Here is a 16074-nt window from a genome sequence, read left to right as displayed (position 1 = left end):
TTTCTGATTCAAGACAGAAGAGAAATACATTGGACTTGTGGTGAAAAAGAGACAAGGACCGGGGGGGGGGGGGGGGGGGGGTAGGGTCCCCATAAGGACGCAGAACAGAAGCATGAACGGAATTGGAAAGTTGCTTTCACAGTAGCGGCCCTGGAAGAAAACCTTGAAGATTGCAAGTCAGTCGCCTGTCTTCTCCATGCAGGCATCTGGTGCTTCCTGTCTATGAAAATCAATTCTAACAGTCAAATCAGTTTGTTTGTTCGTTCATGGGCTGAAACTCCCACGGCTTTTACGTGTATGACCGTTTTTACCCCGCCATTTAGGCAGCCATACGCCGCTTTCGGAGGAAGCATGCTGGGTATTTTCGTGTTTCTATAACCCACCGAACTCTGACATGGATTACAGGATCTGTTTCGTGCGCACTTGGTCTTGTGCTTGCGTGTACACACGGGGGTGTTCGGACACCGAGGAGAGTCTGCACACAAAGTTGACTCTGAGAAATAAATCTCTCGCGCCCTTTCAATTATCTCTGTGTCATTTACCTCCATGTGTGTAATTCGTGCATCATCAGCAGGTCCAGACAAAAATTAATGTCTCGTGTCGGGGAAATGATTTGAGACATCATACATGTAGGCCTAATGTGTGTCCGTCGATCCGTGATTCACTGCATCAGCTCTCGTCACCGTTTCAAAGGCAGCAACGTTTGTTGCAGTAACAGCATTCAACTGTCGGTCTGGGCGGGTAATTCGTTTATCCCAACCGCAAAAACAAGCTGGGCAAAACGAAACTGAAACAACTTTTGTTATTTCGTTTTTTACATTAATTTTAGTCAAGTTTTGACTAAATGTTTTAACATAGAGGGGGAATCGAGACGAGGGTCGTGGTGTGTGTGTGTGTGTGTGTGTGTGTGTGTGTGTGTGTGTGTGTGTGTGTGTGTGTGTGTGTGTGTGTCTGTCTGTCTGTGCGTGTGTGTGTAGAGCGATTCAGACCAAACTACTGGACCGATCTTTATGAAATTTGACATGAGAGTTCCTGGGAATGATATCCCCGGAAGTTTTTTTTCATTTTTTTGATAAATACTTTTGATGACGTCATATCCGGCTTTTTGTAAAAGTTGAGGCGGCTGCCTGAACCTTTTTTCTATACTTCATAGCTATCAGCAGCCGTGCGCATTCCTTCGGCGTGTTGTTGATGCTCGATGTAGGCAAACGCCCACTTGAGCGTAAGCTGTAACTTTCGGTTTCCGGACACTAGATGACGTCACAGCCGGTTCTCGTCTACTGGCGGCCATTTCGAAGTCTCGTGTAGCAGACGAATTTGGCGGAGAAAACGTTTTTAATTAAATCACAATGATAAAGCTACGAATCGGTGAATTTCTTTACATTTTTGGCATCTTCAGGTGCATTTCTCTAACCTTCGGTCATCGGTAAGTGGTTCTAATAACCTTTAAAACAGCATGGTCTGGTCCTTTAAGCTTTACACACCACATTTGCTAAATGTGACAATGAGGACTGTATTTGTGTTAAGCTGTGTTGGCCCCGTCTTTCTAGAGCAAACAAAAAAGTAATAGCGAAATCTCAAAGTATGTGTGTGTTCCTAAACCAGTGCTGGCCGCTCCACTATTTTATGATCACAATAGCCACCGGCCCCTGGGTAGCCTAACTGTTACCCAAGAGGGGAGGCAAGTGAGCTAACCGACCTTCTGTGCCTTTGACCATAGATATATATATAGACTATTATATCATCTATGCTTTGACCTTGGTGACGTCCCCGTTCGCCCCCGCCTAACTCGCCCCTTTCAAACTCGCCCCTTCCTAACTCGCCCCCTCCCATCTCGCCCCCAATCAGTATTATCTTGGGTTTTGCTAGAAAGGCGATTCGCCCCCGCTCGTAAAAATCCGTCGCTGTTCAGTTTTCACACACACACGCACGCACACAATGAAAGATACTTGTACACATCCAGTTTCTGTGTATTGCGAACTTACAACTTTTTGTTGGTCAAGTTGTCACACACATTACCATCTTGTAGTTGCTTAAAAGGTAAGACAGGTGACGTTAATTAACAAGAAGAGCAAACGATCGATCGAGTCACTTTCGCAGTTCTGAATATTATATGAGGCATCAGATGGACAGGAAGAAATTGCTATTCACAACACAATGAGTCACGTTCACATAAAATTTGAGCCCGGTCACTTTTATAGTTTCCGAGAAAAGCCCAACGTTAAGTTGTGTGTTGCCGAACAGAAAAGGCTAGATATCTCCCTTGTTTTTCTGATAACGTTCGTAAAAGGCTACAGATGTAAATACTTTGATGTAAAGAATAATCCTACAAAGTTTCAATCACATCTGATGAACTTTGTCAAAGATATAAAATGTCTAATTTTTCCTTTGACGCTGACCTGTGACCTTGAAAAAGGTCAAAGGTCAACGAAACCATCGTTAAAGTGTAGAGGTCATTGGAGGTCACGACTAAACAAAATATGAGCCCGATCGCTTTGATAGTTTCCGAGAAAAGTCCAACGTTAAGGTGGTGTCTACGGACGGCCGGCCGGACGGCCGGCCGGACGGCCGGCCTGCCGGACGGCCGGCCGGACAGACTAACACTGACCGATTACATAGAGTCACTTTTTCTCAAGTGACTCAAAAATGCGAATGTCCATTTTCAGTTCCGTGGCAGGTGACATTATATCATTTTTGCCACGTACACACACACAGACATATTACTGTGTAGTTGCTTAAAAGGTAATACAAATGCGAATGTCCAAAACAAACAAACACACACACACACACACACACACACACACACACACACACACACACACACACACACACACACACAACCACACACACACACACACACACCTACCTCTGCTTAAAAGTCACTGTTGATATCAGATATTATATACACAGACATGTGATCACAGTGATTTGAGCTTCACAGATGTACCACACGGGTAAACTAAGGTAAAACTCGTAAATTAAAAGGGGCTTATTGTCCGTCAGGTCTTAATTGCCTATATTGGACATGAATTGGTTTATACGATTCGAGGTTTTACGCCCTCACGGCTTTTGATGTATGCGTGTTTAGGTGGTATCAGTCATCTGCACTTATGGTAGAATGACCAAGATCTTTAACGTGCCATTGTGGTGACACGGGGGTGGGAGATGGATACCGTCTCTGGGTCTGCACATAAAGTTGACCCGTGTCCGACCCGGCCCGGATTCGAACCAGCGACCTTTCGATCACAAGTCCAGTGCTCTACCACCTGAGCTACCCGGGCCCCCAGGTAAAACTCGGGTAAACGTGTCTGTTTTATATCACTTGTTGTGCACGAGAAATGTCAAAAGTCAACTTCATCGCATGGAATACACGGGGGCGAGTTGGCACTGCTTGCGGGAGCGAGTTGACACCTTGGACAAATTAAAAGCAAGTCGGCTACTACAAAGCGGGGGCGAGATAGGAGGGGGCGAATCGGCACCTCGCCTTGACCTTTATTTTATCCAAGCGGAGCGCGGGCGGAGCCCGCGCGTAGCGAAGTAGTTTTTTTTTTCATCTCCCAGCACTGAAATTTTTTTTGCCAAGTGGTGTCTGTCTGTGAACATTGTTCTAGAATTCATCTTTTAGCACAATATTAGCGACACTGTTTGGACAATTCTATTAAAATTAGGCGTACAAACTGATTTTGTTTCGGGGAATCCTCTCAGAGGATCAGAATTTTCATATAATATCATCGGAAGCTGTTACAACGGGAAAATGTGAAACTTTTGTCACTTTTTAACATGGAATTTCATCTTTGAGCGTTTCAAGCGGACTTTAATAAAATAGTTATTTGCGAATTAAGCAGCGGAAGACATTCACCGGTTCAACATGTGTATGGTCATTAAACCTCAAAACATTTCAGTAAGTGGTTTAGACAAACACCTCGGAAATGTGAGGGTGACTGGTTTGTAGCTGAAGAGTTTTTTTCTAAAGTGTGTTCTAAATACAAATGACGTACTGGTAATGATGTAATGAGTTGTTCTAATCTTGTTCTTGGAACTCTTGCTGTTCCAAGCTTGTTCTTAGCAAGTCTTGGTGACGAGAACAAAGACTATCAATGAAATCTTTAGAAATAACCTCTGACAACGACGACGATGACGACGACGACGACGATAACAACAACAACAACAAATGACATCGACGACGACGACGACAACAACAACAACAACAACAACAACAACAACAACAACAACAACAACAACAAAAACAACAACACGAGAACAACAACAATCACGACAACGAACATGACAACAACAACACCAACAACTACGACGACAACTACAACGACTGGGTTATGATGACATCACCAATGATTTATCAAATGTTCAGTGTCAAGGCTGTTAAAAAATCGTTAAATCCTATTTCTTCACTGATTCTTATGAAATTTTAAAGGTAGGTTTGTTGTCCCCAACTTATTTTCACTCCATACTTTTCCAGAAGAAAAACATAATTTTGGCAGTTAAAAACCGTTAAATTTCAATTCTTCACCGATATTTATGAAATTTTGTGGGTAGGTTCGTTGTCCCCAACTGATTTTCACTCTATACTTTTCCAGAAGAAAGACATAATTTTGGCAGTTAAAAAACGTTAAATTTCAATTCTTCACCTATCTTTATGAAATTTAGTGGGTGGGTCCGTTGTCCCAAACTGAATTTTAAGACATACTTTTCCAGACAAAAAACCTTATTTTTGGCAGTTAAAAACCGTTAAATCTCAATTCTTCATCGATATTTATGAAATTTTGTGGGTAGGTTCGTTGTCCCCAACTGATTTTCACTCCATACTTTTCCAGAAGAAAAACATAATTTTGGCAGTTAAAAACCGTTACATTTAAATTTTCACCTATCTTTATGAAATTTAGTGGGTGGGTCCGTTGTCCCAAACTGAATTTCAAGACAAACTATTCCAGTCAAAAAAACTTATTTTTGGCAGTTAAAAACCGTTTAGTCTCAATTCTACACCGATATTTATGACATTTTGTGGGTAGGTTTGTTGTCAGATTTGACATGATGGCAGAATTGAAAGTGTGAGATATCCTGATGTTTCACAATTTATGCTGCATAATTCAGCCCCATAGGCGCTTGAATTTTAGGTGGAGTTGGGTTTTTTTTCAGCCCAAACCAGTAACCCCCACATGGTTTTCATGTCCCTTTCTGAGAGACTTCAAGAAGTTTCAATTTGACGTCATGATTAGCCTGCCGCATTAGCAAGTATGAAAACACGTCATCGATGACACATTTTAAGACAGAGAGAGAGAGAGAGAGAGAGAGAGAGAGAGAGAGAGAGAGAGAGAGAGAGAGAGAGAGAGAGAGAGAGAGAGAGAGAGAGAGAGAGAGAATCATGTACACACAGATGGACGACTTCGCTTGGGGTATGTACTGCCCGGCAGTACACATCTACTTTATTGTTAGCCTAGAAATACTTGGGATATTTATTTCCAGCTCGAATTTTACCTAGACAGATTTGACTCAAAGTTCTGACTGATAGCGATGATGATAAATGAACTGTCTCATTTCGCCATAAAGCGAAAACAGCCATTGATATTTGTCCTAGTGCAGATAACATGATAACTGATACGTACATTTAGCGGAAAATGTGTTCTCAGCAGCTGTATCCTGGGTGTATCAGTGTCCTCTGACAAGAACTTGAAGAAGAACAAGGATACATTTCGCCATATAGCATAACAGCGATTGGGTTTTGTTCGCCACATAGGATAACAGCCATTTGATTTTGTCCTGATAGCTAAAGACGTTCGAAATAAGTAACGTAAATAGCAGTTAAAATTGGAATTTAGAGCGCATTATAGCTATCACGGTGATAGCCGCCAACATCAACTTGAATGTCACACTCAACTTGTGAATAGGACTCCAGGTGGGGATAACATGCATACACCAATACACTCCTTGCAAATACGATACATTAAAATTATTTTTTAAAAACTCGATCGCATCCTTCATTGGCTGACATATCTTCCGCCATCTTAAAAGCGCTCGCACAAAAGAACATCGTTTCCAAAGCATATTAACACTTTGTGACGCTTTTGGTCAGTCTACAGACCACGAGATGGAACAGCTGATGTAGTCTCGACAAATTCGTCTCGTGGAGGACCGAGACTACTACCCGCATCACCGGAACTTAAAGTATTACGTCACTACAGAAGACGTCATCCTTTTCGCTGTTTTTACACATTCGACCGCCTTGTTACAAATATTATAATGAATGTAATAACGCAAGGGAAAAGCAAGTGTGTATGTCAAACCGAAACAAGAAACGATTGTTGTGAGTTTGTGGAAATAAAAAAAGATAGTAATATGTACTGTGTTTGTTTTGTTTGATTATTGTGAGGAACTATATTAGTGTATCTTCACAAGACAGTGCTCGGCCAAGGAAAAGAATAGTTAAAACTGCCTTTTAGAACGGGAAAGGAAAGGGGCGAGAGCTCTGTCTTGTGGGGAGCGAAATTCTCACGAATCTGTTTGAGGTTCTATCCGGATTCTATCCGGATTCTATCCGAATTCTATTCCGTCTTCGAATCGCTCCAGCTCCGTCTGGATCGCTTCAGTCACCAAACCCTTCGGAGTTCCTCCCGGATCCATCCAGTCATCCCCAGACCCTCCCTTTATCCATCCCTTTTCATCTCACCTTCCTTCTGCGCCGGATATCCAGACAGTCACAGTGGAGAACTCAGATTAGTTGTTCATTAACAGGATGTAAAGAAGAGTAACTTCACCATTGAGAAACCATCGAGGACCATGAACAACTAGATAACGTATCCACGTGTCTGGCGAACTACAACTTTGTGTGATAACTAAGGATAACCTTTTATAATACCTGTGGACGACGCCTCTCGAACGTAGATCGATAACGAACAAGTGGAGCTGACGCTGAATGTTTGGTGAACGTCATCTTCGAACGTGGGAACTGTTCATGCTGCGTGTGAACGCTGACGGAGCTGACGCTGAACGTTTGGTGAATGTCATCTTCGAACGTGGGAACTGTTCATGCTATACGTGAACGCTGACGTGTATATATATTACCAGGATCAGCTAGACGTGAGGATTGGGATGTTAGCACCTTTATAAACTGGACAACTGGCCATCAGTACCCGAGAATGCAATACAGAAGTTAAGTCCAATTATCTACTAACGTAATCACTCACTGTCTTTGGTCATCATTAAATTGATACATTGAAATTCATCGGTCTCGTTATTCACGCCTCATACAATTCCATTCTATTATCATTCTCACTTTCCTTTACAACGTACACTTACATACACATACAAGTTTAACCCGGCTCATAATAGATAAAGTAGAACCTAAAATTTGGCGTTCACATTGCCAGTAGTATAAACCCCTAGACTGTACTACAGTGATAGCCAAGGTTCGTCACACACTTCATGTCTCAACTAGTCTCTTGTACGGGGGACAGAAATAGTAAATTAGCAAGCAAAGAAAGCGTCCAGCAAGGGCGCTCGCGCAAAGAAACGTAGGGCAGGAGGCCACACTTACTGACGTTACGCCTTATGGATCTCTTATGCAACGCCTTATTACACCCCCGGTATAGGGGTGTGTATAGGTTTCGGTCGATGTGTTTGTTTGTTTGTTTGTTTGTTTGTTTGTTTGTGTGTTTGTGTGTTTGTTTGTGTTCGCAAGTAGATCTCAAGAATGAACGGACCGATCGTCACCAAACTTGGTGAACAGGTTCTATACATTCCTGAGACGGTCCTTACAAAAATTGGGACCAGTCAAACACACGGTTAGGGAGTTATTGGTAGATTTTGGTTTTTTGGGGGGATCAACTACGGCATAACTCTTCCTTATCTTCTCCATGTTTTCAGCGTTTACCTCCCTTCCTTCGTATGGTGCACTATAGTATGAGGGGGCATCTTCGGATATTCCCGGCGTTCTGTTATTATTTTTAGAAGGTCACCGCAGTGTCCACAACGTAAATTGGACCCGTAAATTATCCTCACTGTAAAAGTGCAAAGGTCGAATCAATTTATAGCCACGCGAAAAATACACTCTCATCTATCTCTATATATTTATACAATAGATATAGATATATATATATACGGCTTCTCTGTGTGTGTGTGTGTGTTTGAGTGTGTCTGTAGAAAACACCTGTGTATTGCACAGTTCTGTTTGTGATGTGGTACCTAGGGCGTCGTCGACAAGTATGGGACTCGACATGATATGATCAGGAATGGCATTATGGCCCCTGAATCATGTTCGTGCTAAGGACGGGGGTGTTTTTCCTACCTCGGAGGAATTTCTTGTTACGTGTGGGCTTACGATAACATCGGAAGGATACCGCGTGTTGTGTTCACTGAATTTTGACTGACTGACTGACTATTTGGGTGTTACGTCCTCTGAGGTTGCTAGGACCTATTTGGGACATGAGTTGTTCATGCGCTGTTACACTGAATTCTATACACGTACAGCTATGAGGGCCCCAAAGGGGGGGTATCATCACGATCACGGGAAGGGAAATTTTAGCTTTCACGATCACAGTTACCTTGATTTTTGTTTTCACGATCACGAACACCTTGACGAATAGAGGATCATAGAGTGATACAGCTGTGAAAAATGTACGTTGAAAATAAAATGCTTTGCAATAATGCCCATCACGATCACGAAAACAAATGACGATCACGATCACGAGACTTGATTTTTTTGTCATCACGGATCACGGGCAAAGTCCCATCACGATCACAGAAATGGAAATTTCGGCAATCACGGTCACAGAAAGGTCAAAAAACGCCAATCACGATCACGATTTTAAACCCTTTGGGGCCCTCAGCTATATATAACTCAGTGTTTCTGGTTTCCCTTGTAACCCCGGCCGAGTTGACCAATCAGAAGAGGCGAGGCGGTGACGACCTCTGCTAAGGGCATCACGCAAATTCGCTAACTTATGTAGAAGTCATGAAGCTTGACCACATGATTTGAGTGGTGTTTTTTTTTGGAATACGTACACAAATACGATATAATGGCTGTTTATTCTAAGAAATTGTGTACAGAGTGCGGAGCCAATTTGAACCGCTTTATGAAAAGAAAATTAAGCGTGTGATCACTTGTCAAAATAACGCGCAATGAAAAATGTCATAAGGTTATGTATAAGCCGTTTAAACGTGGCCATACCTTTATTGACATATTATGTAGAAGTCACGAAGCACTCTGGACCCCATCATTTGAGTGTTTCTACAAGACTAAGGACGCGAACACCGTATATTGTAGTTGATAACGATCGATTTATTTTTATGTGCATTGTGCACGTGATTCGAATCCCGGCCGCGCCTGGTGGGTTATGGTGGAGATTGTTCCGATCTCCCAGGTCAACTTATGTGCAGACCGGCGTGTGCCTTATCCCCCTCCCTACGTGTGTACAGGCAAGCACAAGACCAAGTGCGCACGAACTGAAGATCCTGTAATCCATGTCAGAGTTTGGTGGGTTATAAAAACACGAAAATGCCCAACATGCTCTTTCCTAAAGCGGCGTATGGCTGCCTAAATTGCGAGGTTAAAACGTTTATACACGTAAAAATCCATTCGTGCAAAAACACGAGAGTACGTGGGAATTTCAGCCCACGAACGCAGAAGAAGAAGAATCGAATTTTATAAGTTCAGAATTATCGCTTTTCGCCAAGAAACAGACATGATCCATCAACAAATAACCCCACAATATCAGATCAGACCACCGCCGTGAAAATCATTGGGAAAAACTGATATTCCTACCTGCAAGCTTCTTCCCCCGATATGCACACGACTCATTATTCGTTACATATCTGTCAGAACTCTGATGAACACCCCATGCGAAAACAGACATGATTCAACAACAGATAACCCCACGTTACCAGATCAGACCATGAATATAAATACCAACGCCGTAAAAATCATTGGGAAACCTGATAATCCTACCCACGCCTCTTGCCACAATATGCACATGACTCATTATTTGTTATGCAATGCAAGTAGGGGGGTCCGGGGGCATGTCCCCCCGGATTTTTTTTCTCAAAAAACGGTTAAAATCTGGTGCATTCTGGGCATAATTTTCAGGGCTGTAATAGTGTTGTGATCTTGTTAAAAATCCCATTTTAGCCTCCCCCCACAACCATTCAACACACCTCCAAACTGGTGAAAACAACACTAGTGTAGACTAGTATGTATTCACCAGTGCGCTGTACATACTACAGTAGTGGTGTTTTCCCCAGTTTGGAGGTACACATGAAAAGGGTTTACAAGTCACAAAACCGTTGAAAAAGGTTACTGCAAAAAAACAAATGCAAGGAAGAGTAGTCACTCACAAGTCAAGTCAAAGAAGGCACAGTTCTTTTTGCCGCTTTTGCCGGATTCGTTCTTCTTCGTGTCAGCCTTTTTTTTTCCGGCGGGAAGGTGATTTCAAGCCAAGCCCAACTCCATTTGTTCTTCACGCCGGAATCAAATGGTCCCGGCGAATTTCTCTGTACAATATCTGGGCGAAACATTTCGCCAAAAACGACGGCCTACATCCGCAGAACTAGATTGCCATTGGAAACGTTCTAGATTCAGAACGGCAAGATCAATGACGGGCAACGCGCGTGCGCTGGCTTCATCGAGACCGGCGCCCGGTTGCGTTGCGCGATATTCACACGGATCGTTTTTGCGGAAATTTTTCAACTTCACCGGAATAAATTTGACTTTCCCGGATTTTGAAAACGGCTTTACCGGATTTCCGGCAATTACCGGAAAAGTAGCATGCCTGCTATTACCTGGAATGGTGCAATGCAATTACAAAACCCAAAAGCGGTTAGGCAATTAACGAAATATAAAGAAGAAAGAAAGAAGGAAAAGGAAATCTGGACAAGAAAGACTAAATAAAAATTAGATAAAAAAGCCTCAGTCAATTCGTAAAAACAAGAAAGATCAGTGAATGCAAAAACACGGAAACAAACCAATACAAATTACAATGAACACAATCCAGATCTGCACAACAAAAGTTATTTGCTGTACTCCAGCAGAGCAAACAATGTCCTTTGGACCTCCTGTGAGAAGAAATACAATAACAATTTGTTATGATTACATTTTCTTCGACTTCAGTACAAGGAGACACATTTAAATCTAAAACACTGTTAGAACGAAGAAAAAAAGATCGTAACATACCGCGGGATGTTGGAACAAGCACCAAGAGAACACTTGCAGTCAGAAATATCATCATGGCTGAAAATCGGGACATTTCCTGGTCGCGTATGACTGTCCTGGCTTTATTCCTTCGTGTGCGAGTACTGTGGTTGGCCACAAGTTAATTGTTTTGGAAGAAAAACAAACAACAGGGTGACGACGGCTTCTTTCGGACATCTGTCAACATGAAGAACGTCTAGGCGTTTTTGTCGTCTGCGACTCTCAGGCTGGCGCATGCGCAGAGTGTGACTTTTGTCGCGGCGAGTTGCATTCCGGTCAGTGCGCGTGGCCGGACTGACTAGTTTCAGAGCGGCAGATGATACGTGAGTTTGCCACATGGCTTTCGGCAAACTAAGAAAAAGGTCACTTGAGATTCAGATTGTAACAGGTTAGTGCAAGGCTTTTCGTGCGTTATTTCATTTAGCGAAAGTGAAGAGAAAAAAAGAAGAACTTTTTTTCCTTTTTTTTTATTTTTTTTTTTAAGATAACACTGTCCATGTGTGTAGGGTGTGGGAGATGTGTGGGAGGGGTGGAAATAGGGGGTGGGGAGGGGGGGTGTCTATGAGAGCCGCCAGCCACTGCCAAGTAAAGCCAGACTTGAATGAAAGATATCGATGAAACTGAATCAGTTGAAAAAGACACGCACGCGACAGCAAGGCACGGCATAGCCAATGGGGCAGGGGGGGGGGGGGGGGGGGCGGGGTGGGTGGGGTGTGTGTTGCGGAGACTCAGTGAAACAAACTGAGAAGTAAAATAAGAACAAGGAACTTAGTCGATAAATATCGACAGGGGGCCGACTAATGGTTTAAATGTGAAATGTGTGTATAATAATAATGGGTGTGGGTCTGAAATGAAGTATAGGTAGTAGTTAACATTTGTTTTGAATAATTATTGGTATTTTGACAATGTGGGTAGCATGGAAATGTAAGCATTTGAATGTAAGTCTGAGGTACCATTGTACCCAGGAAGAGAGACCAGAGATAGGAGTAGGTTGCAATAGCTTGTGTGGTCTTTGAGTTTTGTTTTTGGAAAGATATTGTTAAAGAAAAAGAAGACAATTACAGTAATGCAATATTTATTGTGAAAACCAACGATTGTACAAAGAACATGTGAAGCAACATTATGTCTATGATGGTGTGAAGAAAATTAGTTATGATTTATACTATTATTATTTAGACTTGAGACTGACAGTGTTGTGACGAGCGTTGGCTAATGGTAACGAGTACATATAGTGGGGCTCGTATGTTGCAGACGCACTCATAAATCATTCACATCTTGCAACAAACACCATACTTTGTGATATTGTTCCTTATAATTATTTAAGGGATTTCAGATACAGAGCCACTTCAGAAATCGTTTTTTTGTGTCTTTGATAGGGAATAAAAGGCTGCATTTACAGCAGACGAAATTCGTACCAAAAGCGCTCAGCAGTAAATATTCCCAACTCAGCAAATGTAAAATTCAATGGTTTACCATGCACCAGAAGTTGTCTGCTGATAACACATGCATGACATAAATACTCTTATGGGTATTTTTGTGTTCTGGTATTTAATTTGATCGTTTTTAGAATTTTATTTATCCGCAGCATGAAAATTCAAGATGGCGGCCTCCGCAACATTGCGTGTTTTGATTTGAACGAAAACAACGTTTCTGAAGGTAAGTTTTCAAGAATACGCATCCATTCACCAATGTCACATCATTTTACTGTTTAATTCTCCCCTGGGGTCTGTTATTCATCGGGTGAAGCGCTGAAATGCAGAGACTTTGTTTAATCTTGCAATAGCTCATCAGCTGGATTGTGATGCTGATAGATCTAGATCTATCTGTTGATTACAAGTAAGGAAATCATGATCGCCACGCTGGTGATTTTAAACAGATTAAACGAACTTTGAATAAAAGGCGAGGAGAAAGAGATTGTTCATGGTATGATAAATGATTAGTCCTGCCTACGTTAAGGACTTCCATAAGGTGGGGAGGGGTAGAGTCAAAAACTGAGTGAGGGTAGGCCAGATAGTAGGATGACCAGCTGGAGATAAAAACACTCCACTCCCCATGTCTTTACAGTGTTGTGATCAAACTTTCAAAGACGGTAGGTAACAGACAAAAGCATACAGTGTATGCTAATCAAATGAGATAAGTGGTTTTGAAAAATGAAGAGGTACCGCTCTTTGAGTTTTACAATTTTGGTTTGTTGCTTGTTTCTCATCCTTTTGCTTATTTGAAGTTGACCGTGCATTGGTGTGAATTTTATTTTTACAGGATATATACAAGAGTTACACCACATGCCGGTTCCTGGGAACAAGCGTTCTGCATTTATTCCGGTGCCACAGAAGGGAGCCGATTTCACTAGTAGTAGTTCTACTGTATCAAGGTTTGTTACCTAATACATCTTAACAGTAAGATATTTTTATTTGTATTAATTGGAACATGTTTGCACATCATTTGTAAGCGACCTCTGTGAATTTGATGGGTTTAACGTACGAACCCTCACTATGGTCAACATTCTGTTAGCGACTGTTTGAAGCGAATAAATGTAGCGGTCAGAAAGATTCCAGAATCAGTTGGGTCACTGGAAACTGTGTTTGTTTGTTTTTTAACCTGAAACAGTAAGAATTATACGAATTCATGAAATACAATTTTCTTTCATTTTGGTCTGTTGTGTGAAGACTTGCTAACCCGGCTTTGACCGACTCTCTGAGATAGTAAACATTATTCAAATACATTCAAATAAAAATGTCACTTTTCATCTTTTGTGTGAAGGGTACCCCAGGCTGATTTCCTGCACCATGGATGTAGAGGAGGCCAGACAGTCTGCTTCTCATTCCAGCTGTGTTGCGGTTTTTTCTGCTCGTGAAGTGTATCGCCACATTGCCAAAGCCATTGGCCAAGAGAAGTCACCCTGTCTGCCCATTTTGCATAGCCTTACAGGCTGTGACACTATGTCGTTCTTCAATGGTATTGGGGAATCAGAAGGCTTGGGAAGTATGGCAAGCATTTGAAGACGTCACTCAAACTTTCTTCAGGTTGTCTGCTCCTCTTTGTAAGCTGAGTACCACTGACAGGGCAGCACAAGAGCTTTTTGGTGTACATTTGTAGGACAAAACCAGCAACGTACTGGGTGTAAACAGTGCTAGACGGTACCTCTTCAGTAAAAAGAGCTGCCAAATTGACCATAATCCCCTTACAAGTGAGGTGCTGCTGCAGGACATGAGATTGAGAAGAGCCATCTACCTATTAGACTTCCAAACTCTGTGGGCTGGCAGTTCAAGGCTGGAAAGTGGGAGTCATTCTGGACGAGCTTTCAAGAGGTATCCAGCGTGTGCCGAGAACTCATGAGGTGTGCCTGCAAGAAGAGCTGTACAACAAAACGCTGCAAATGCTGCTAAGAAGGACTGCAGAGCACAGCTCTCTGCAAATGTGCTTGCATGCCTGTGAAAACTGTCAGCATCTAAACTGTGCAAAAATATTATTGCACCCATTTTCATACCCCAACTCAAACTTTTATTCCTGTGTCATTTTATTCAAACTGTCTATGCCATTAAAGGCTCGCATCTTCGCTATCTGGCACATTTTTTTTTAACATCATCATTTACGCCGTCAAAATAAGGATACCCTTGACGTGACAAAGAGATGTGACAAAAACTTCGGGTACCTTTTAAAAAGCCGACGACAATTCCTGAGGCACAACTGGGTCACTGTTGTATACGAAGAGAAAGTCAACTTGATTATCCATCCAGAACAGGTTGTTTTATTTCGCCATCTTGCATATTTCTAGTGTTGTGCCATTGTACCTACTGATGTATGTGTCGATCTCACGGATGAGATGTTTATGTGTCAAATTTGAGGGATACCCAAGTCAACTAAAATCCATGTATTTTAGCAATGACCAAGTGGGTTGCGTTGAAACTTTCAGGAATGTGTGTCTACGCACGAGGCGTAGTTCAACCGTTTGAGTACACTTTCAAATCTTCACGAAATAATATTTTAAAAACTGCCACAGGTTTGTTGGCTTACATCCCACATATTTTTGACTTCGCATGTATATATGACAGATGGTTGTTTCAAGTACTGCCAAAGTTTTCTTTTGAGTATAGACATTTGCCGGAATGTGCTAGTTGTGTAAACACATGAGAACAAACAACGTTTTCGAAATACAGCGATTATGAATTTTAGTCGACTTTTGAGTTGATACATTACATTTTTATCAGTTTTATTTTGGGGGTACCCTTATTTGGGCGGCGGTCAAATAACCCATGTAAAGGCCACCTTTTATCTTAAAAGTGTTCCAGTTAGCCAAGTTGAGTGCCCTCAATAGCATACATTGAATATAACAGCACAGGAATGAATGTTTTCGTTTTGGTATGAAAATTGGTGCAATATATTTATTTTTGCACAGTTCAGGTAATCCACAAATTCTTCAACCCTGCCACCCACACCGTCCAATCATTCTCTGCACCAACAATACATGTATTGTTTGTTTAAAAATGTGTTTGTGTTAGTTTCTATTGCAAGAGAATGTCTTGTAGCATCAAAAATGCCTAAATACCCTTTTATTGGCGGCCATTTTGAAAATTGTAAAAAAACTACTGATTTCTTAATTTTTTCACGGTGGCTCTGTATCAGGTTTTGTTAAGCAAAAGCAAATGTCCATTTACGCCAAATTTGCTGTTAATCACATGAAGTGAAATATGCCTAACATACCCAACCGTTTACACTGGCGGCCATTTTGAAATTTATTTTAAAAACTACCCATTTTTTTATTTTTCGCGATGGCTCTGTATCAGGTTTTGTTAAGCACATAAAACTCTTCATATTTGCTTAATTTGGTGTTTGTTGCATGATTTGAATGATTTTGCAACATAGGAGCCCCACTAAAG

General features: G+C 41.8%; 1 protein-coding gene across 1 annotated transcript in view; it reads right to left on the bottom strand.

Annotated features, from left to right (window-relative positions):
* LOC138975754 (carbonic anhydrase 7-like) overlaps positions 1 to 11374 on the bottom strand; it is a 37254-nt gene extending 25880 nt beyond the window's left edge. The window contains exon 1 of the mRNA XM_070348501.1: positions 11180 to 11374. Within this exon, the coding sequence (XP_070204602.1) occupies positions 11180 to 11252 (73 nt within the window). The 5' untranslated portion in view covers positions 11253 to 11374. The remainder of the gene's footprint in view (positions 1 to 11179) is intronic.
* Positions 11375 to 16074: the final 4700 nt, after the last annotated feature.

This window comes from Littorina saxatilis, linkage group LG9, assembly GCF_037325665.1.
Source record: "Littorina saxatilis isolate snail1 linkage group LG9, US_GU_Lsax_2.0, whole genome shotgun sequence".
NCBI classification, from domain to species: domain Eukaryota; kingdom Metazoa; phylum Mollusca; class Gastropoda; order Littorinimorpha; family Littorinidae; genus Littorina; species Littorina saxatilis.
Note: the sequence above shows the minus strand (reverse complement) of the source record. Positions and strands in the feature narration are given on the sequence as shown.